At 37.4% G+C, this 23570-nt stretch overlaps 1 protein-coding gene across 2 annotated transcripts in view; it reads left to right on the top strand.

Annotated features, from left to right (window-relative positions):
* Positions 1–15379: 15379 nt before the first annotated feature.
* The window catches only part of aga (aspartylglucosaminidase), a 38357-nt gene continuing 30166 nt past the window's right edge, over positions 15380–23570 (top strand). The window contains exons 1-2 of one of the 2 annotated variants that reach the window (XM_057850073.1): positions 15380–15417; positions 15545–15659. In XM_057850073.1, coding sequence (XP_057706056.1) covers positions 15551–15659 — 109 coding nt within the window. In that variant the 5' untranslated portion in view covers positions 15380–15417; positions 15545–15550. Of the gene's footprint in view, positions 15483–15544; positions 15660–23570 lie in introns of both variants that reach the window. The other variant, XM_057850071.1, reaches the window with a different exon arrangement.

Genomic DNA, 23570 nt, shown 5'->3' with positions numbered 1-23570 from the left:
TGGCAAAGACACTTTGGCACAACAAACAATTTAAGCACATGAGGAACGGGGCACAGGTGGGAACAATAGGTAATCACAATCAGAGACAGGTGAGGCATCAGGAAGAGTGAGTGGTGGAAACAGCAGGGTGAGACTTCAAAATAAAACAGGAAGAGACACGACAATATACCGAGATAGGACAGAACCCCCACCCAGGCGTGACATTAACAAGTTATTTACATACGTTGTTGCAATTTAGCTTTCCAACCGGAGCTGGTCCTCTTAGTCTAATGCAATGGTTCTTAACTTGGGTTCGATCGAACCCCAAGGGTTCGGTGAGAAAGTTTCAGGGGTACGACAAGCAAGACACGCAGGTCCCTATTTTAATTCATTGACTAAATCTATACAAACTGACATTTTAGACCAGGTCTTGGACAGGTTTGACCCAAATTTACATTTATTTAATTCGTGTTAAACGTACAGCCCACAGAGTGAATCGCATGCTTTTATTTTGTGCTGTAAAACTGGAGATTTGTGATGTTTTTTTCATGACCAAGTGCATTACCGTACTTGGGTCAGTTTTGTGTCTGCAGTCACATACTGTATGTCCACTCGCCCCCCCCCCCCCCCCCCCAAGCAATGGCTGCTCATGAGGTAAAAGGGAAATGACCCAAACATGCACCAAAATCAACAGGAAATTACCCTAAATAACCTGGAAATACCCCAAAATGTACAGAAATTGATCCATAAGTATACCAAAATAACAAAGAAGTGACCTGAAATGAACTCTTTGGCTTCAATTTTTGGAATTTCTCACATTTTTGCATTGAATCACCATCAAATATGATCTGATCTTTGTCAAAATCACACAGATGGAAAAAATACTGTCTGCTTTAACTAAAACCACCCAAGCATTAATAGGTTTTCATATTTTAATGAGGATAGCATGCAAACAATGACAGAAGGGGGAAAAATAAGTAAGTGAACCATCACATTTTAATATTTTGTGCCCCCCCTTGGGCAGCAATAACTTCGACCAGACGCTTCCTGTAGCTGCAGATTTACAAAACTGCTGTAGGCAGATGTCTGGCATGAATCGTTGTCTGAGGTCATGCCACAGCATCTCAATGGGGTTCAAGTCTGGACTTTGACTTGGCCACTCCAGAACGTGTATTTTGTTCTTCTGAAACCATTATGAAGTTGATTTACTTCTGTGTTTTGGACCATTGTCTTTTTGCAGCATCCATCCTCTTTTTAGCTTCAACTGTCTGACAGACGGCCTCAAGTTTTCCTGCAAAACATCCTGATAAACTTTTGAATTCATTCCTCCATTAATAATTGCAAGTTGTCCAGGCCCTGATGCAGCAAAACAGCACCAACTCATGATGCTCTCTCCACTGTGCTTCAAGGAGGGGATGAGGTGTTGATGTTGGTGAGCTGTTCCATTTTTCCTCCACAAATTACGTTGTGTGTTACTCCCAAACAATTCAACTTTGGTTTCATCAGTCCACAAAATATTTTGCCAAAAGTTCTGTAGAGTGTACAAGTGCCTTTTTTGCGAACATTAAACAATCAGCAATGTTTTTTTGTTTGTTTGTTTGTTTTTTGACAGCAGTGGCTTCCTCCGTGGAGTCCTCCCATGAACACCATTCTTGGCCATAGTTTTACATATAGTTGATGTGTGCACGGAGATATTGGACTGTGCCAGACACTCTAGTGTTCTTTTTTACCTCTCTGAGTATTCTGCGCTGAACTCTTGGAGTCATCTTTGATGGAGGGCCACTGCTTGGGAGAGAAGCAACAGTGCCAAACTCTCTCCATTTGTAGACAACTTCTCTGACTGTTGATTTATGAACATCCAGACTTTTAGAGATGGTTTTGTATCCTTTCCCAGCTTTATACAAATCAGCAATCCTTGATTGCAGGTCTTCAGAAAGCTCTTTTGACTGAGCCATGATGCACATCAGACAATGCTTCTCATCAAGACATTTCTTACCTGGTGTGTGTTTTATAATGGGCAGGGCAGCTTTAAACCATTCATCAGTGATTGGGCACACACCTGACTTAAAATGTCTGGTAAAAATTGTTTTCAATTGCACTTTAAGTCTCCTTAGGCAGAGGGTTCAATTACTTATTTTTCCCGCTTCTGTCATTGTTTGCATGCTATCCTCATTAGAATATTCATTCGTTCATTTTCCATGCCGCTTTTTCCTCACGAGGGTCGCGGAGGTGCTGGAGCCTATCCCAGGTAACTACGGGCAGTAGGCATGGTACACCCTGAACTGGTTGCCAGCGAATCGCAGGGCACAAGGAGGCATACAACAATTCACGCACACACTCATACCTACGGACAATTTAGAGTTCATTAGAATATGAAAAGTTATAAATGTTTGGGCGGTTTTAGTTTAAGCAGACACTGTGTTTTCATCTGTGTGATTTTGACAAAGATCAGATCAAATTTGATGGTGATTTTATGCAGAAAAATGAGAAATTCCAAAAGGTTCAGATATATTTACAATGGTATGAAAAAGTATCATTTTAATATTTTTTTTAAAACAATGTTTTTTGATAGTTTTATGGCAGATCTTTGGTAATAAATTGTTTTAATTTTTGTAAAAAGGTGTATATTTATCCATTAATATTTTTGAATGTTTAAAATTCCAAAATATTGCACTTTTGTGTATTGTAATTTTCTTTAAATATATTTTTTTTATTTAAAAAAAAAAAAAATGTAATTCAAATAGTTGATTGTTTCAATACATTATTTCACTTAAATTAGCTTTGTATAGTTTTCATTGTGTTCTGTATCAGTAGTTTTATTCTTTTTGACTCCATGTTTATTGTGTAATCCTAATATATTCATGTTATTTTTATTTTCCTACAAATTGTTTCAACCGTTAAACGTTTCAACTCTTTTTCACCTGAGCCGACTCGGCGCTGCCTCGCAAAATAAGCAGCTTGTGAGTGATTATTCAAGTAATCGCTTCAAAGTGGTGATGTTCTCCAATACGTCGCGCTCTCATCTATTTTCTGTTCTTGCAATCTCCTTATAACACTGTCGCCATTGTGTTTAAAGTAGAAAAGAACAATGAATAAAATATCTGAGAAAATGGTATGTATGGTATGAATAATGTAAAGGTGCCTCTCAAGGTCGGACCACGTTGTTAGTAGTCTCTCCCCCACCTGCCTGCACGCTGTTACTTTTTGATCTTGTTTGCTGTGAGGAAGTCATTCTAGTCCATCCACTTGTCTCTTTGACGCCCGTGGCGGGAGAGACGCTATTTTGAGGGAAGGTGGGTATAAAAAAAAAAAGAAAAAAAACGGCCCAGCGTGAGCTTGTGGTGTGAAGGCGATGAAGTGCCGTGTTAGCACATTTGAGCCAAAAACTTTCTTAGCACAGCTTGTTTGCTTCACTTAGTCAGTCAACATTCTGACTGGAGGGGGCGACTGACACAAGTTTGGCTTCATAGGTTTGATATACAATTGAAATGGTGACACTTTTTGTACACTTATAGAAATAATGCAAGTAGGTATGAGAGGTGGGAACCTCTGAGGAGCTCATGATATGATACAATTTGTGATATAAAGCTCACAACATATTGTAAGATAATATGGCGATGTAACAATTATTGATAAATGGGTCAGAAAATCATTAGTGCTGCCAAATTTATCGCATTAACGGGCGGTAATTTTTAAAATTAATCACCTTAAAATACTTGACGCATTTAACGCACATGCCCCGCTCAAACAGATTAAAATGACAGCACAGTGTCATGTCCACTTGTTACTTGTGTTTTTTGTAGGGGTGTCAAACGATTAAAATTTTTTATTGAGTTAATTACAGCTTAAAAATTAATTAATCGTAATTAATCGCAATTAATCGCAATTCAAACCATCTATAAAATATGCCATATTTTTCGGTAAATTATTGTTGGAATGGAAAGATAAGACACAAGATGGATATATACATTCAACATACGGTACATAAGTACTGTATTTCTTTATTATAACAATAAAACAACAAGATGGCAATACCATTATTAACATTCTGTTAAAGCGATCCATGGATAGAAAGACTTGTAATTCTTAAAAGATGAATTTTAGTACAAGTTATAAAAATTTTATATTAAAACCCCTCTTCATGTTTTGTAAAATTTTCAATCAAAAAATAAACTAGTAGCGCGCCATTGTTGATGTCAATAATTACTTACACAATGCTCATGGGTGCTGAAGCCTATAAAATCAGTCGCACCCAAGCGCCAGCAGAGGGCGGCAAAACTCCGAAAAACACAACAAGTACAGCTTTCACTCTGCTGTCATTTTAATCTGTTTGAGCTAGGCATTTGTGCGTTAATTGCGTCAAATATTTTAACGGGATTAATTTAGAAAATTAATTACCGCTCGTTAACGCGATAATTTTGACAGCCCTAGTTTTTTGGGTGTTTTGTCGCCCTCTGCTGGCGCTTGGGTGCGATTGATTTTATGGGTTTCAGCACCACGAGCAATGTGTAATTATTGACATCAACAATGACGAGCTACTAGTTTATTTTTTGATTGAAAATTTTACAAATTTTATTAAAACGAAAACATTAAGAGGGGTTTTAATATAAAATTTCCATAACTTGTACTAACATTTATCTTTTAAGAACTACAAGGCTTTCTATCAAAGGATTGCTTTAACAGAATGTTAATAATGTTAATGCCATGTTGTTGATTTATTGTTATAATAAACAATTACAGTGCTTATGTACAGTATGTTTAATGTATATATCCGTCTTGTGTCTCATCTTTACATTCCAACAATAATTTACAGAAAATATGGCATATTTTATAGATGGTTTGAATTGCGATTAATTAAGATGAATTCGTTTTTAAGCTGTGATTAACTCGATTAAAAATGTTTAATCGTTTGACAGCCCTAGTTAAAATATTTGACGCATTTAACACATGCGTGGAATGACCCGCTCATGCATTGCCTCAAACAGATTACAATTACGCCGTTTTTTTGCACATTGAGAGCTAAGAGGCAGAGAAATGCGAGTGGACACAGGCATTCATTGGACCACGCCGTTTATTATTGGCATAAGTTTTGTCTTCACTTTCTCAACAAACATAACTGATGAGGCAACTGACTTGGGGAAGAATGACAGGAGATGATCTTTTTCTTAACACGCTTCATTAAACACAACACAGAACATATACCATTTGCAGCTACCACTGACAGTTATGGTTGCCCAACGTCCCATCATGCATTTGGGTGGAACAGTTAAGTCGCTACAGTATCATTTAGTGAAAGCACAACAAAAATAATATTCCTATCTCTTAAAAAAAAACAATAATGTTCACGAAAAGAAAGCTTAATGCAAAGAGAACTGGGATTCCCAATCAAAATAGCTATGCAAAATACACATAAAACTTACTCAGACTTTGGGCAAACTCTATTCAAACATTTCGTTTCGCTCAAAAAATACACTACATGGCAATGTACAAACTATCAGAGGTCTCGTACGTTGTGAAGTCAACATTCAAATGAACGTAAGGTACAATGAACCCGGAAACTACGGCGTCAGTCGAGGGGCAAAACGCACTCGTTGGCTAGATTTCTAATTAATTCAAAACTCACCATTGACACCTTGTGGTGTAGTTCAATCATTACCTTACGTAGTTAAAGACACTGTGGAAGAACGGCAGGGAGCCCATGTGACGTCCCGCTCGGCGACGTCAACAATGGCGAGCTATTAGTTTATTTTTTTGATTGAAAATTTTACAAATTTTATTAAAACAAAAACATTAAGAGGGGTTTTAATATAAAATTACTATAACTTGTACTCACATTTATCTTTTAAGAACTACAAGTCTTTCTATCTGTGGATCCCTTTAACAGAAAGAATGTTAATAATGTTAATGCCATCTTGTGGATTTATTGTTATAATAAACAAATACAGTATTTACGTACAGTATGTTGAATGTAAATATCCGTCATGTGTCTTATTTTTCCATCCCAACAATAATTTCCAGAAAAATATGGCATATTTTAGAGATGGTTTGAATTGCGACTAATTACGATTATTTTTAAGCTGTGATTAACTTGATTAAAAATTTTAATCGTTTGACAGCCCTAAAAATAATTCTACAGTATCTTACTATAAACAGAAAAACAAGCTATTTTCAACCTTTTGCCATGAATTGAATTGAGTTTATCATTAGTTGGTGTCCTATTCATTTTACCTGGGAGGGTGGCAGCCATCCCTCCCACTTTAAACAAAATTGGACGTCTATGAAGGTCAGTGGCAACCATCCATTATTTACCGCTTAATCTGGGGTCACGTCGCGGGGGCAGCAGCTTTAGTATTGAAGCCCAGACTTCCCTTTCCCCAGCCACTTCAACCAAGGCGTTCCCAGGCCAGCCGGGAGACATAGGCTAGGTTCAGACTGCGGGTCTTAATGCACGAATACGATTTTTTCGTGTTTTTCCGACTCGGGTGAGGCATTAAGTTGACAGTCTGAATGGGACAAGTTGCATAGATGTGGACCATTTCAAATCTGATCTCGGTCACTTTCGTATGTGGTTTAAATCCAATCTGGGCAACATTTTTCCAGAACTTGGTGGCGGTCTGAACCATCAATTCTCCCAAATCGGAATTCATGCAGCAATTATTGTATGTCAGCAAAGAGTGAGAGCGGCAGGCAGGACGGCAGCGATATATATATATATATATATATATATATATATATATATATATATATATTTATATATACTGTATATATATATATATATATATATCTATATATATATATATATATATATATATTTATATATACTGTATATATATATATATATATATCTATATCAGGGGTCGCGTTAACCGAATATTTTCCGTCGTTGACCGATTTTTTAAAACGGTGACGGAAAAAACTGAAGTCCATCCGTCATTTTGACCGGTTGCAATTCACACCCCAGACCACAGGGTGGCGAGTGAGCATATTAATTAGCTATTGTCTCTCTTGATGCATGACGTCGTCGGCCTTACTCTGAAAAATGTCAAGGCAACTGAGTGTCCGAAGTTTCTTCAAAAAGCCCCAAAACGACGATGGTGTTGATAAAAGAGGTGAAAAAACAGGGACTGTACAAGCGGGCACGCAATTCAAGTCCATGCGCACCAGGAGGAAAGTGTGACACTACGTTCAGGCCACAGCAGGTGAACTATTAATTTCATTGTTCCATATGCTACATATGGTAGGCTACCTAACTACTGGGGCCACAGTCAGCTGTTTTTGTCACTGCGGAGAAAAAGTTAAATATTCATCTGCTTGATGTGTGATGGCACGGTGTGGATTCTCTGTTAAGCTTGTTCGGACAGAATATTAATTTGAAATGAATGAAAATTAAATATTATTGAATATGTTGAAGCGGTATGCAATGTTAAGAGTCTTGTTAGCTGTAGTCGCACTATCCTAGACCCCTCACTATCCACTCGCGGGGGCCTGCGCTTGTCAGTGACGTTCCTTATTCTCGCTAGATGATTATATTATTATTATTATGAACGCAAGAAGTAACAACGGGAACATTTTTAAACAGGTAGTTCACGGGAGAGCATTTCGACTCTTCGGCCAATCATATAGCGAGAGCGAGTGGATAGTGAGGGGACCGCGCGCGGCTCCTAAAGGCTCAAACACACCAGCAACGTGAACGTCGCGTCAACGATCTCGCCGCGATTACGCTTCGAAACGCGGCCGTTAAAGTCAATCAGCCAATGCACACCAGTCGCAGTGCGTCCGCGTGTTAGACGCGTCCCAGAAGCGCTAAACGCGACGCACGCGAAAAGAACAGCAGAGTTTGTTTTTTGACGCGAGATGCAGCCCCCCTGCGTCAATACTACTAGGTAGGATCGGGCAGGCCGGAAGTCACTCGTGTAAAAATACGGTGGATCCGGTCGGTTTTCAAAATAATATGCAATCGTAACTTCCTATATAAATAAAATAAACTGAAATGAGCTAAAACACCTGCAATTAATACGAATAATACACAAATCCTGCTACACAATAAAATTAATTCCTGCGTGGTGCTTTAACTTGAGAAAAAAACATCAATAAAGCTTAGAAAAATGTTCATAAGAAAAAAAATGTTAAAATCTTTGTCATTGGGATTGCTTTTTGCTTTAGCACATGACTTCTTTTTTTTTCTTTCACAAAGAAAGCTCGCCAATATGTGGGGTCTGAAAGGCAAAGTGTTGTTGTTTTATTACCTTTAAACACCCGCTATTCTCGCGCGATCTTGCAATCCTCGCGTGAACAGATTGAGTCGCTCCACAGACGCGCTGCTCGTGAAACGCGTCCTATGGAAATTGACGCCGAGCGTCACTGGTGCGTAATCGCGGCGAGATCGTTGACGCGACGTTCACGTTGCTGGTGTGTTTGAGCCTTAAGTGTCTCTGTCACGTGACTGTCGTAGCCGGGAACGCGCTCGGCCAAATGGACACACAAGTACGGAAGGTGAATTATGCCAAACAAAGGGTCACCACAATGTCATTATCATCATTTTAAAAATTTAAGTGACGGGTAAAAATAGATTATGACCGGATTTTTATGACCCTGTCAGTCAAAATGACAGACAACAAAAAAGTCTAGCGCAACCTCTGATATATATATTAGGGCTGTCAAAATTATCGCGTTAACGCGCGGTAATTAATTTTTTTAATTAATCACGTTAAAATATTTGACGCAATTAACGCACATGTCCCGCTCAGAAAGTATTCTACCTTTTGGTAAGTTTTACAGCAAGGCTTTTTATGCTGTCCAACAGCGAACTCTTGTGGTCGCTTTGCGACATGGTTTGTTTTCTTGCCAGTTCATTATGGCTGCACGACGTCTCGGGCTGATAATGTTGTGCTTTTATGATCCTTGGACAAGATTTGTCCGTAAGTATGGTTGTTGTAAAGAATGTACATATTATGTTAGTAAGCGAAATGTTATATTTTTTGTATGAGACGCTTTTTGTTTATCTTTAGTGAACCTGTATAGCGTGCTAAGCTAACGTTGTTGCTAATGCAATGCTTGTGTACTTTTTTTTTGTAGTTTTACGACGGTCTAAAGAGGACAATGGTTTGAGGCCATTTTATTAATAAATCAGATGAAAAAGGAAGAAGTCTAATTATTAAGGCGTCGTTCACTAGCTGTCTAGCTTTGGAAAAAGTCGGCGCTTCGGAGTGAGGACAGCATAGACAGATTTAAATGACAGTAGAGTGAAATGCCCACTACAGTCCTTATGTACCGTATGTTGAATGTATATATATATCCATCTTGTGTCTTATCTTTCCATTCCAACAATTTATTTTACAGAATATATATATAATTTACAGAAAAATATGGCATATTTTATAGATGGTTTGAATTGCGATTAATTGCGATTAATTACGATTAATTAATTTTTAAGCTGCAATTAACTCGATTAAAAATTTTAATCGTTTGACAGCCCTAATATATATATATATATATATATATATATATATATATATATATATATATATATATATATATATATATATATATATACTGTATATACTGTATATACTGTATATATATATATATTTTGTTCTTTTTATAAATATAAAAAAATATTTCAAGTTGGTCGAAATTAAAGGAAAGAACTTGCATGTAAAGTGTAATTCATGTCCCGGGGCAAAGATTTTGTCGACATCTGTGGTAAGCAATTCAAATCTGTTTATTTTTGTTGCACTTCAAGTGTAGGATAAATCTGTTGCTGGTGAGGTGCAATAAATATTACGAAATAAGGTTCTATAACACAACTACCTGTCTGTTCTTCTTCATTCAATTGACTTGAATACGGCTCAGAAAATGTCAAATTCTTTGACATACAACAACTTCTTTTTAAAGTAACGGCAATAGTTACTTTCCCTGGTAACTAGTTACTTTTACTATAGAGTAATTCAGTAACTAACTCAATCACTTTTTGGAAGAAGTTGTGTGTAACTATAATTAATTACTTTTTTAAAGTAACATGCCCAACACTGGTCCTGACACACACACCAAAAAAATTCAAAAGTCTTGCTCCAAGGATCAATAGATACTGGCCCATGCTACATAGCTACCTAGTTTCAAGATGAATGGTTCGCAAATGAAGGAGTAGTAGGACTTCCAAGTTGGTGTCCACAAGCACAACAAAAATCTCCGCGGCGCCTTGACAGATATTAAGCCCGCAAGAATAACCAATGGGAAACTATCTTAAAAATGCTGTTTTTCATTTGAATGTTAAGTTTTTCTAAACCTTCAACTAATCATGTCCTAAATCCTACAATTGTTGACTTTTCTGACTCCTCCGCTTCACCTACAGATACTGTATGCGTAAATCCTGATTTGCTACGTTACAATAAGTTCCAATTCACAATTTTTTGCCATCATGATACAGTATGAACTCAGTGAGCAGCCAGAGACAGATTGACAAACAGCCAGCAACAAGTCCGCCTATTGACGTTTGCCAAGCACAAACAAAGCATCCTGAGCCAAGACATCTATCTACCCAAGGCTTTTGCGCGCTAAAAACGAAGACGCCCCGCACTCCACCCTGGAGAATGGAACACCACAAAGGCACGCCCCGAGCTGTTCCTCCTCACTTTCGATCCCTCCCAACCAGAACATTCTGAGCCACTCTGCAAGTCAATAATCAGTGTGGAGATGCGACATCACCTGGATGAAGGATTCCAATAGAAAAAGCCCAGGGGAACCCGCTGGTTCCATAGCTACGATGCTAATTAATGCTAATGTCGTCCAAGCAATGGATGTTATAAATAAAAAATGTTCGACATGGGAAGGAGGATGAATTTAAAAAAACCCTCTTGGGTGTTTTTTTTTTTTTTTTTTTTTTTTTTTTTAATGGGACAATTGGCAGGGGGGGAAAGGTGGAGTCTATCATTATATAAGTGGGTGTGACAATACAGTATATCGATAAATCCCAATAGATTATCGATATTCTCCAGCCAAGAATCGCTATTTATTTATTTATTTTTATGTCACTGTTAAATAAAGAAACCAAGAGATTGCTAAAAAAAAAATTTCACGAGAGCAATATTTTCTACTGGAATGGTGTCTGTCTGACTCATTGGCTGCAATTGACGGCGCTCACGTCCAATTCATTTTGATTGGTAGAATATTCATTCGGCCTCCTCTAAGTCAAAATAAATTGGACATTTAGCGCCGTCAATTCATACGCGGATTTTGACTTTTGGAGCAGGGAGGGGGCACAACATGCTGATGACCCCGAAACGCAGTGTCAACAATAAAATTAACTTACAAGGATATTCATAAGCGTTTTTGGTTTCCCATCATTCTTGAGGGGAATTCTAAATCAGGCTGCTTAGGCAATAATTTTCGCCAAAATCGTCATCCATTGAATATGGTACGCCCCCCGGTTTCGTGCCAATGTAGTTACCCCAGTCAAAAAATGTATCCCCTGGGCGGAGCCATATGGAAGTAGAATTGTGTTTTATTATTCAATCAAAAAAAGTTGTTTCAATTAAAAAATAAAGTTGCTTCAATCTAGTGCTGCAACGATTAATCGATTAACTCGAGTATTTGATTAGAAAAAAATATTCGAATTAAATTTTGTTGCTTCGAGTATTCGTTTAATTATAGTGCCGTTGTAACGGTTTATTTTGAAAGTGTTTGCATTTAGTTTTATTGATTAGGGTGGATACAATGCCCTCTGGTCTGCATCTTTTCACATGGCTGAATCCAACTGCTTCCTGTTAAGACCAACGTAAGCTAAGCTTTTGTTTGAGCTAATGTTTTTTAAAGCATTCATAATTTAGTTTATAGGTATATTCAGTCGCTTTTTGTGGGAATATGTGTCTCAACCATTTGTTAAGAGCATTGTAAAAAACACTTTTAGCATTTTAAGCATTTTACAGCATTAAAGCTAGCATACTTTTTCTGTGCAAGTTAGCCAATTGTTTTGTTGTACATAGATCCTCATAAAAATAAAAATAAAAAAACGTTTGAGGCTCAGCTGAGGTATTTTAATTTTTCATGTTCCTTATCCGATTACTCGATTATTCGAACTAACTAGTCCATCGATTAATCGACTAAAATATTTGATAGCTGCAGCCCTACTTCAATCAAAATATATATTTTCAACCCAAAAAAAGCCGCTTCAATTAAAAAAAAAAAAAAAAAGTGTTTGAATGCAAAAATAAATATGAAACTCAACAAACTAAAAAAAAAATGCATGCATCTAAAAGCTTTTTTTTTTTGTTTTTTTTTTTTTGATTGAAGCATTTTTTGATTGAAGTAATGTTGATTTGTGTTTGGGCCACAGTTTGGCAAGGGCAATTTTGTCTTTAGTATTCAATCAAAAAATAAGCCGCTTCAAAAAAATATACGTATATTTTCAAGTTGTGGAATGTGACAAAATATTTGAGATTGAAAAAACTGCATTTGAAGACTTAAATTTTCATTGAAAAATTTTCTTTGAAACAACCCGTGTTTGGGCCATTTTATGGGTAGGACATTTGAGTAAAAATCATTCGATCCCCAAAAAAGTTGCTTCAATGTAAAAAAAAAAATATTTTCAATCAAAGAAAAAAAAAATTTGAAAAATAAAATTGCCCTCCGCTATTTTTTTTTTTTTTTAATTATATACAAAACAAATGAACGGCTAAGGTGATAGTCAAATGATCTGTTCGAAATATAATTTTGACCCATTATAAAAATATATATTTTTGTTCATTTTTGTTGCAGTTTTATTGCTTTACAACATTTATATAGACCCCAATCACCAACGTCACACAATGACGTGTCGCTGTATTGTGCCGCCATATTGTCTGACATTGTGTGTCTGTATTCTCAATGGTCTCAATTTATCGTGCAATTCATGGAAGCCCCGGTGCTTTCAGACACTGTAAACTCATTGGATGTGTTGCATAAAAGGTGTTATGTGGAAAAGCTTCGGTCGATCCATTCGCCAGATCCATATTTGATGCCTAAATCGATATTTTTCGACCCGCTGTCTTCGCCGTCTCTGCCTGACATCTGCTACCCTGATATCTTCAACTATCTTGTCCACAGAAACTCAGCCTATTCTCACGAAAGTTTGAAAAACTTTAAGAGCAGCACTCTAAGCAACATTACCCCGTGTGACCCTTTACTTCCAATTGTCTAAAATGGCGACAATCAATAAAAAAAAAGTTGACTGCGACGCTTCAAGGATAGGTGGCTATTGGACTATTTCTTCAATACAATACGCAACAACTGTGTCTGCCTCATTTGCAAAGAGACAGTCGCTGTTTTCAAAGAGTTCGATGTGACGCGATATTACCAAACAAGACACGCTGACATGTACGACAACATTACAGGGAAGATACGCAGCGAGAAATTAAAGCAACTTGAAGCTAGTTTAATATCACAGCAGCAGTATTTGGCAAAAGCCCGAGTCTCGAAAGAGAACGCCACAAAGGCGAGATTGTTGAAATTATGAATTAAAAAAAATAAATAAATAAAGCAAATGTGACACACAGACACCCAAAGACAAACAGGCACGCCATCACATTCAATTCATGATTTTTTGGACTGTCAAATTGTCAAAAAGGTTCCTGACCCCTGAATATCTTTAGATTCTGCTTCATTAAAACTTCTTTTCATAAATGTATTTTTTTTTCATGAATTGGACACTTCGCATCCATGTGTAATTGGTGTGTCAGCACCGCGCCACATCAGCAGGGAGGTTTCCACGTTCCACAACGGACCTGCGTTTACCCTTTACACCAGGATTCACCAAATGCGGACCTCGGTGCCACTTTTCCTGTCGTGTTTTTCACATCTCTCTCCCCTAACACACCTGAATCAAATGATTATGTCATCAACAACCTCTCCAGAAGCCTGATAATGAGCCTGATTATTTTAATTCAGGTGTGTTGGAGGAGGGAGACATGGAAAACACGACAGGAAAAGTGGCACCGAGGTCCAGATTTAGTGAACCATGCTTTACACTCACCCCGCGAAACCTTCACTGCTGATCCGGGTCACGGCACCATTGCAACCGGCGTGTCAGCGTTGCCCTGCGTTCCGCTCCCACCTCTAACTAGGCTGGGACGCAAACCCGCGCGCCACGACGCTTCCACTCGGCAGGTAGGGACGCTAACCACTGCCGCCAGCGTCCCTACATGAAGGAATCGGCAGGGAGGTTTCCACGCTCCACAACGGACCTCCGTGTACCTGTTGCACGTTACAGCTGGGTCTCCCTAAAAAAAATCCCATGTTAACCTAATTTGTAAGCAGTGTACTGGTTGTGGTCAAATTACTACAATACATTGAATCAACATTTTTGTACATGCTGTTTAAATGGAAATTGACAGCCAAACACATGTTCAATAATGGAACTGGTGTCGGGGGAAATACTTTTTGACTTATGGGGAGTCTTTGATATGATCATTACAAATTGACACTGTGCTCTACTCACAATTGATGTTGCAGGCATAAAAAAATATATAGCGGAAAACACTCATGTGACTTCGCTCTGAGGCCCCCAATTTGGCCAAATTTCAAAATTGTCCTATATGCATGTGTGATACATCATTGGAAAGCTTAAAATCTCTATATTCTGGCGGAAGAACAATTTTGAACAGGAGGGCATTTAAAAAATATATTATTATTGATTATTTATCATCTAACATATTGGGGAAAATGCGACAGTAAAAAAAAAGTACAAGTAATCGATAGATATGAGGTAGCTATCCGTGACTTTTTTATAGACGCCATTTTTTTTCATTGTGATGTAATTTGTTTAAAAGTTTAAAATATGCGAGTGAATAATTTTTTAAAGTCATTTCTTTTTAAAAACGAAATATTAGATATAATTTCATGATTCTAAGATAAAAATGACTTTTTGATTGATAAATATAACTACTTACTTCTTTTTTTTATGGCTGGGTTGAAACAAAAGCGGTTGTGCGACGTCTGTAAACGGGGGTTTCCGGGGTAAAAGGGACAAATTAAAAAAACTTCGGGGGCTTAATGTGCCATGAATCTGCTATGTCAGCATATAGACATATTGTGCTATCAAACACAACAATTCTTTTGGCTTAAAATACAGCAGTATATTTTAAAGAGTGCAACAGCAGAAACTGCTTTTTCAGTCTTGTCTGTACTCTGTTTTCAGCCATACAGTATATATGTTCCCTGCTTTCAGTGGAAACCTCCTGTTCAATTTCAAGCAGGACTCGTAAAGACTTTTTTTTTTTTTTTAAGCGTCCATTAATTACAGACAAGCAATTTAAAACCTCAGTAAAATTGAAATTTGATTTTTAAAATTTTATTTTTACTGTAGGCAAATTAAACGTCCAAACGAGACTGTCTCTTTAACAGTATTCTGCCGCTCAATCAATGACGTCATCATCAAGTGACGACGAGTGTGCCGCAACAACAACCGTAGGCAATTCATTATTAGCAAATATATACTTGGAAAATGTAGCAAACTATTCCGTGAGATAACGGTGGGTTGTCGAAATTAAATAGTCGTGTTAGAAGTTTTAATATTCCTGCGCCTTATTTTCAGGACAAAATGCCGACATCGTTCATGTATTTCACTTTAATATGTTTTCCCACATTTGGACAAACGTCACTGCCGTTGGTTATCAACACATGGAGCTTCAAAAATGCGACGGCTGCAGGTACTTTATTATTTTTACACCGTGATTGGAGTAATCAAATGTCCTCATGTTTCTCACGTGATCGAATGAGTTTTTTTTTTTTTTTTTTTTTTTTTTTACAATTTACTCACAGTGCTCCTAAGAATGTAGTTCTAGCTACAGGTGATATCTATGTATGAAGGCGAGGATTTTTTTTTTTTTGTTTTTTTTTTTTTTTTTTTTTTTTTTTTTTTTTTTTTTAATTTCAAACAATAACATACACACATGATACAAACTGTGCAAGACAAGCATCAAAACCTACATGAGAAAAGAGGAAAAAAAAAAAAAAAAAAAAGACAACAAATAACTGAGGCACTTTGTACATAGTGTACTACTCGTGAGTCGTGGCAGAATGCTATCACAAACATAAGGCACTTCAATTGCCGTATTCACATTATTACAAAAAAAAAATACAAACATTAAGAGTCAGCCAATGACAGATCCCTGAGATATTGTAGTGTGCAAATACTCTTCTTGTTCTTCATATGTTTAAGCGTAACTATATAAGACTCAAAGTCCAAAAGAAATAGTCGAAAATATGGCACAGACCTTGAAAATCTCACTTTGTGCAAGTAAAATTTACCAAGCAGCAACATCAAATTAACTACAAATGATAAAGGTTTAACATCAGATTTATACCCTACAATTAACACACTTAGTTCAATGACAATCGTTTGTCCAGTTTTTACACCAAAAAAATGCACAAGATCTTTCCAAAATGCAGTTGTCACAGGACAGAAGTAAAAAAGATGTATAAGTGTCTCTGGTTCAGATTTACAGAAAGAGCACTTATCGTCAATGTCCATGAATTTGGCAATCACACTATTGCAGGGATAGATATTGTGGAGTATTTTGAATTGTAGTTCTCTTATTTTATTTGAAATGCAAAATTGAAAGGGGCACAACCAAGCTTTTCGCCAGTTAACCACATTAAAAAATGAATTCCAAAACGATTTTCCTCTAGGATAAATTTTTTCGTAACTATGGAGAACATTTCTAATATGCTTGTTTGTACATTTTTTATCAAGAATATCAACTCCCGCAATTGTCAGAGATGGCATTTGAAGCTTATTTTTCTGATATGTAAGATGACATTTCATCAATTCAGCTATACCTTGAGGAATAGCTTTCACAACAGAGTTGTATTCCTGAAACTTCAGAGGAAAAGATTTCTCTTTCATAAAGTTTTCATAAGTATAAACACTACCCTTATTATCAAACATATCTGAGATATAAATTATACCCCTGTCTATCCAATCTTTATTGTATAGTGTTTTACGCCGAATAGTAATATTTGAATTGTTCCAGATTATTTCTTTATGCGGTGAGAAATTATGAACATGACACAATTTCCAAGCTAATAAAGCTTGCTGATAAAATTTTGATAATTTTACAGGTAACTTTGCCACAGCAAAATTGCATTTCAAGAGAAAATCTAAACCACCCACAATTCTAAATACATTGTGTGGAATAAAATTCCAGAGTGACTTCGGTCTTTCCATACATTTCTTAAGCCATTTAATTTTGAAAGTGGAATTGAGATGAAAAAAATCCAAAATTTCCAAACCACCTTCTGCCCTTTCTAGCCTAAGAATTTCTTTTTTCAGAAGGTGACGTTTATTTTTCCAAACAAAATGAACAAACAAATTATTGATCTCCCTACAAAATTTTTCATTTACAAACAGTGAAAGAGCGGGATACACAAATCTTGACACACCCTCTGCTTTGGATAGTAAGACTCTTCCGTAAATCGAAAGGTCTCGTTGCAGCCACAAATTGAAAATTGATTTCGCTTTCTGAATTCTAGAGGAAAAATTTAGGTGCTGTCTCTGAGAAGAGCTTTTGGTTATATGAACACCTAGGTATTTAATGGTTTGTTTGACCGGAATACCAGATATAAAATGCTCAACAGTGTCATACAGACACAATATTTCAGATTTATTGATATTAAGCTTAAGACCTGAGGCGTCAGAAAAGTCCTGAGTTGCCAGCAGTGCTGCACTAATTAGAGATTTGTCTCGCAGAAATAAAACTGTGTCATCTGCAAGCTGTGAAATCTTTACCTCCTGTTCAAATATACATAGGCCACGGACATTTGGATTCTTTGTAATGTGCAAAAATAGGAGTTCCGCCGCAATAATAAATAAAAAACAAGAAATCGGGCAGCCTTGACGAACACCTCTCGAGACAGAGAATCTTTTAGGCATCGTGGGATACAAAATAACGGAGCTGTTAATGTCATTATAGAACATGGCAATAATATTAATGAACTCGTTCCCAAAACCAAAGATTTCCAATGTTTGAAGGATAAAAGGATGTTCTATTGAATCAAAAGCCTTATAAAAATCAAGAAAAAGCATCAATGCATCAGTTTCTATTAAATCAGCATAATCTACTAGATCCAATACAAGCCTAACATTATCACAAATATGACGCTCTGCCATGAAGCCATTTTGATTTTCACTTATTATTTCCTTTAAATATTTTTTCAGTCGCCTTGCATAAACTTGAGCAATTATTTTGTAATCATTATTTAGAAGAGAGATGGGTCTCCAGTTTTCAATTGACAAAAGGTCTTTCCCAGGTTTTGGTATTAGGGTCAACAAACCTTGTTTCATTGTTGCCGTCATCTCTTTTCTTTTTATACATTCTTTCAACATAAGCAATAGGTGTCCACCTATTAAATCCCAAAAACAAAGGTAGAACTCACTAGTTAGACCGTCATTTCCGGGAGTCTTCCCTGGACTCATAGAACGGACAACTTCAGATATTTCATCGTAGGTGACCTCAGCATCACAAGCACTTCTAAAGTTCTCTGATATTGTAGGTGTAAATTCTCTAATTTGGCTGAGAAAAATTTCGCATTTGGTCTGACTAAATTGTGATTTGTACAGGTCATTGTAAAATGCTGTAATATAATCAGAGATTACCTTGGGTTCTGAATTTCTCACACCATTAATGTTGAGAGTTGTAATATTGTTTCTCTTCCGATTTCTTTTTTCTAATGCAAAGAAATAACTTGAATTTTTCTCTCCATTTTCTAACCATTTGGCTCTAGACCTAACGAACGCCCCTTTTGCCATGTTAACGTACATTTTATCCAAAGACTCTTTAAGAGTATCTAAAGATTTCAATTCTTCTTCCGATAGGTTCTGCTTCGTAATTAACAGCTGAAGTTCATTAAATATAGAGGTCATTTTGCAGGAGCTTTCTTTTTTTAACTCTTTACTTCTACATATTGCTGTATGTCTAACTTTAAACTTGAAAAACTCCCACTTTTGAATTGGAGTCATTTCTTTATTACCAAATATCTCACTTACAAGTAATGCCACCCTTTTCTTAAAGCACTCATCATCTAACAAAGTATTATTCAATTTCCAGTAACCTCTACAACTTACATCACTAATTTGACCTTTCAATCTTAATCTTATCAATTTATGGTCCGAAATCGGAGCATGGGAATGACTAACCTCCTTCACAAATTGCAAACCTGTAGAAGACATTAGCCAAATGTCTATACGTGATTGTAAAGACCTCGTTGAGTTTGTCCACGTGTACTCAGAACCATTCGGGTACATAAACCTCCACACGTCTGTGAGCAACAATGCATTTGAGAGAAACCTTGTGGAATTAAATCCCGTCCTTAAAAACCTCGGTGGGTGTCTATCTTTTTCATCATCAGAAGCATCATTGAAATCCCCTCCCATGACAACAAGTGCTTCTTTATGTTTCAGCTTTAACGTGTCAACAACTTCAGTCAGTTTGGAAAAAATAAGTTTTGCGTGGGTAACGTTATTTGGTCCATAAACATTTCCAATAATGAAGATCAAATTATCCATTCTTAAAACTACAACAACCCACCGACCATCGTCTGATGTTACAGTTTCCAAAACTTCGCCTTTACACTTGTTAAACAAAATCGCAACACCTGCAGAATGGTTAGAACCATGAGAAAAAAGTATAGTATCACCCCATTGTGATTTCCAAAACCTCTCATCCTCCTTATTTGAATGAATTTCCTGTAGGAATATAATATCTGCATTGCAATTTCTGGCAAATAAAAAAATAGCTTTCCTCTTAATACTGTCACGTAAACCTCTAACATTTAAGGAACATAAATTTAGTGCCTCAAAAATAAAAGACGACATTGCAAAAAAGACAAGACTCGTCTGCAAAACAAGTTGCAGAATAAACAGTAAGCTAACTTTAAACCTCAACTATACGTACCATCATAACAATATCACATTCTAAACCATCCCTGAAACATTACCTTGCAATTCTACTACTGGTTGTAGAGTTCAAGGTAGTGTCTCTAAGTTATCTTCTTTCCTTCAATGTAGGCGTCGGGGCCACGGAAGCCTGCCCGTTTCCCTTGCTTTCTGGCCTTTTCAATCAAAGGCCACAGTCTATTCCTCTCCATCCTGTCAGCATATGTCAGATCTTCTTTAAGATACAGCTTCCTCTCCCTCAAGACGACGTTGTCCTTTGCAATTCTCCAAATCTTGCTTCTGTAGGATCTCATGGTGAACTGGACGATGACAGGCCGGTTTGAGTCGACTCGGGAAACCCCAACTCTGTGCACCGTGTCGATAAGAAATCCCATTTTTTCCTTATCCTCTGGCGTAAGAAGGGCAAACAGAGACATTATTTCAGCTCTGACGTTTTCATCCGGCCTTTCCTTCATCCCGTGGATCCTCAGGTTCCAGCGCCTGCTGTACCGCTCTGCGTCGTCACTTTTCTGCTGAATCTTGGCAATTTGCTCCGAGTTTGTTTTTATCCGATCTTCGTTGCATTGTACTTGCACTTCCACCGTTTTCAGATGGTTGTGCACATCTTCAATGAATTTGTTAGTGTTGGACAGTTTTTCATCAAATGTATCAAAACGGGCTGTTAGCTCAAGCACAGCATTCAATATGTCATCAGTGGATGCGCTTCTATTCATGTCTTTCACACGCTGTTTCTTGGATTCTGGGCTTTTCGTAGGTGTGATTGGTAGCGGAGTGAGTGAGCCATCAAACTTTCCAACGTCTTCGAGAAGCAGTGAAGCACTGCATTTCACATCTTTCGCTCTTTTCGCCATGCTGCAACAGCCGCACTCAGCACTGCGCCCAACGTAGTTTCTGCGCCCAACGTAGCTTAGCTATAGCCACTTGCAGCTTAGCTGTAGCGCCACGCAGCTTCACAAAGTAAGCGCCGCCGAAAACAAACGCCTCACTCACAATGTCACCTGCTTAGCTTGTCCTTAGAATAGCCCCAGTTTGCAGGTATTGTCAGTACTGGTTTAATTTTTCTTTGTTGACGGGGTACATTATATAGCCTCGGAGCACCTCAAAAACACGCCTCGCTGGCCGCCATCTTGGCTCGCCTTATCCGTGATCGAATGAGTCGGAATGCGGAAATTTGTCGTGTTACGTAGGAATTAAATTTTAAGCGTACGTAGTTGCTAGGCAACGTAATAGCTACGTTGCAATCGTGACGCTACACCAGGGGTGTCCAAACTTTTTGCTTTGGGGGCTAGATTTGGTGTGGTAAAAATGTGGGGGGCCGACCTTGGCTGTCTTTTATGTAGAACACTATATTTTAGCAAATTTTTGCAAGCCATTCTGTGCGTCACATTTGCTTTATTATTATTTTTTTCATTAATAATTTCAACTATCTCGCAACTAGCCTTTGTGGCGTTCTCTTTTGACTCGCGCTCTTGCGAAATACTGCTGCTGTGAAATTAAACTAGCTTCAAGTTGCTTCAATTTCTCGCTACGTATCTTGCCTGTGATCTTGTCATATATGTCAGCGTGTCTTGTTTAGTAATATCGCCTCACACTGAGCTCTTTAAAAACAGCGACTGTCTCTTTGCAAATACAGCAGACAGTTGCGTATTTTATAGGGGTGTCGAACGATTAAAATTTTTAATCGAGTTAATTACAGCTTAAAAATTAATTAATTATAATTAATCGCAATTAATCGCAATTCAAACCATCTATAAAATATGCCATATTTTTCTGTAAATTATTGTTGGAATGGAAAGATAAGACACAAGATGGATATATACATTCAACATACGGTACATAAGTACTGTACAATAAATCAACAAGATGGCATTACCATTATTAACATTCTGGTAAAGCGATCCATGGATAGAAAGACTTGTAGTTCTTAAAAGAGAAATGTTAGTACAAGTTATAGAAATTTTATATCAAAACCCCTCTTCATGTTTTCGCTTTAATAAAATTTGTAAAATTTTCAATCAAAAAATAAACTAGTAGCCCGCCATTGTTGATGTCAATAATTACTTACAAAATGCTCGTGGGTGCTGAAGCCTTTAAAATCAGTGGCTCCCAAGCGCCAGCAGAGGGCGGCAAAACTCCGAAAAACACAACATGTACACCTTTCACTGTGCTCTCATTTAAATCTGTTTGAGCGGGGCATTTGTGCGTTAATTGCGTCAAATATTTTAACGGGATTAATTTAAAAAATTAATTACCGCTCGTTAACGCGATAATTTTGACAGCCCTTGTATTATAGTGAAGAAATAGGTCCAATTTCCACCTATCCTTGAAGCACCAGCCGTCGCAGTCAACTTTCTTTTTTTGTTGATTGTCGCCATTTTAGAAAATTGGGAGTAAAGGGTCACACGGGGTAATGTTGCTTAGAGTGCTGCTGCCTTTTCGTGGGTAAATGAGGAGCAGCATTTAGTGTGTAAGATATTAGGGGTGTGACAAAATATCGAAATGATGATATATCGTGATACTTTGTATCCCATAAGGTTATCGATATGCTCCTGCAAAAAGGTGTCAATGTTAAAAAAAAAAAAAAAAGGCAACCAACATGTTGCTACCAAAATCTTCCACCACGATGATGTCTCAGGTAACTGTAAGGCTGCCATTGACGGTCCTTGACGCCCAATCCTTTTAGATTGGGAACGTTCGTTCATTCGGAACCAGAGCATTCGCAGTCATTCGGTCTTATTTTCGGAGCATTTACAGGTCACTTGCTGTTCATTTACTGGTCATTTTTTGTTGAGTTTGAGTAACTGCGTAATCATTTGGGTGATTTCCAGGTCACTTCCTGTTCTGTAACTCAAAATAAACAGGACGTGACCCATAATATACCCCAAAATCAACAGTAAGTGACTCAAAATCAACAGGTAAATGACCTTAAATGGCCCAAAATGATCTCATTGCCTGGCATTGGCTGCCAATGACGGCCATAGACGTCCAATCCATTTCAACTGGGAGGGTGGCAGCGAATGAACATTCGTCCATTCGCTGCCATCCCTCCCACTTCAAACGGATTGAACGTCTACTAGTGATAAACTCATTGCAATTCGCAGCAGAAGCTTGTTTTTCTGTTTATTAGTTGTTTGTAGAATATCCTAGAATGATTTCCTGACCAATGTATCGATAATCGTTGTATCGCCATATCGTCAGATCATTGTTATCGTGAGCTTTGTATCGCAAACCGTATCGTATCGTGAGGTAACAAGAGGTTCCCACTCCTATAAGATACTTCATATGCTGGTAGCAGTACTGCTGACCAATTTATAAAGTCTGTTTGTTGGCCAGACTTTATTGATTTTATGACAGAGGCTGGGGGCCGGATGAAATTTGACCACGGTCCGCATTTGGCCCCCGGGCTGGACTTTGGACATGTCTGCGCTACACGTTTCATATATTAAGGCCAAATTTTGCGTACAGTATATTTCAAATAAATTAAAAATCAAAATCTGACGCGAAAAATTAGTCTAATTTTCTTGATTATGTCAATAATATGCCTCAAATTTTTCCAAAATAACCTTAAAAATGGGGTTGTTCCGATCATGTTTTTTTTGCTCCCGATCCGATCCTGATCGTTTTAGTTTGAGTATCTGCCGATCCCGATATTTCCCGATCCGAT

This window comes from Corythoichthys intestinalis, chromosome 11 (genome assembly GCF_030265065.1).
Source record: "Corythoichthys intestinalis isolate RoL2023-P3 chromosome 11, ASM3026506v1, whole genome shotgun sequence".
In the NCBI taxonomy this organism is placed as follows: Eukaryota; Metazoa; Chordata; class Actinopteri; order Syngnathiformes; family Syngnathidae; genus Corythoichthys; species Corythoichthys intestinalis.
The sequence above is the reverse complement of the archived record's forward strand: the minus strand, read 5'-3'. Positions and strand labels throughout refer to the sequence as shown.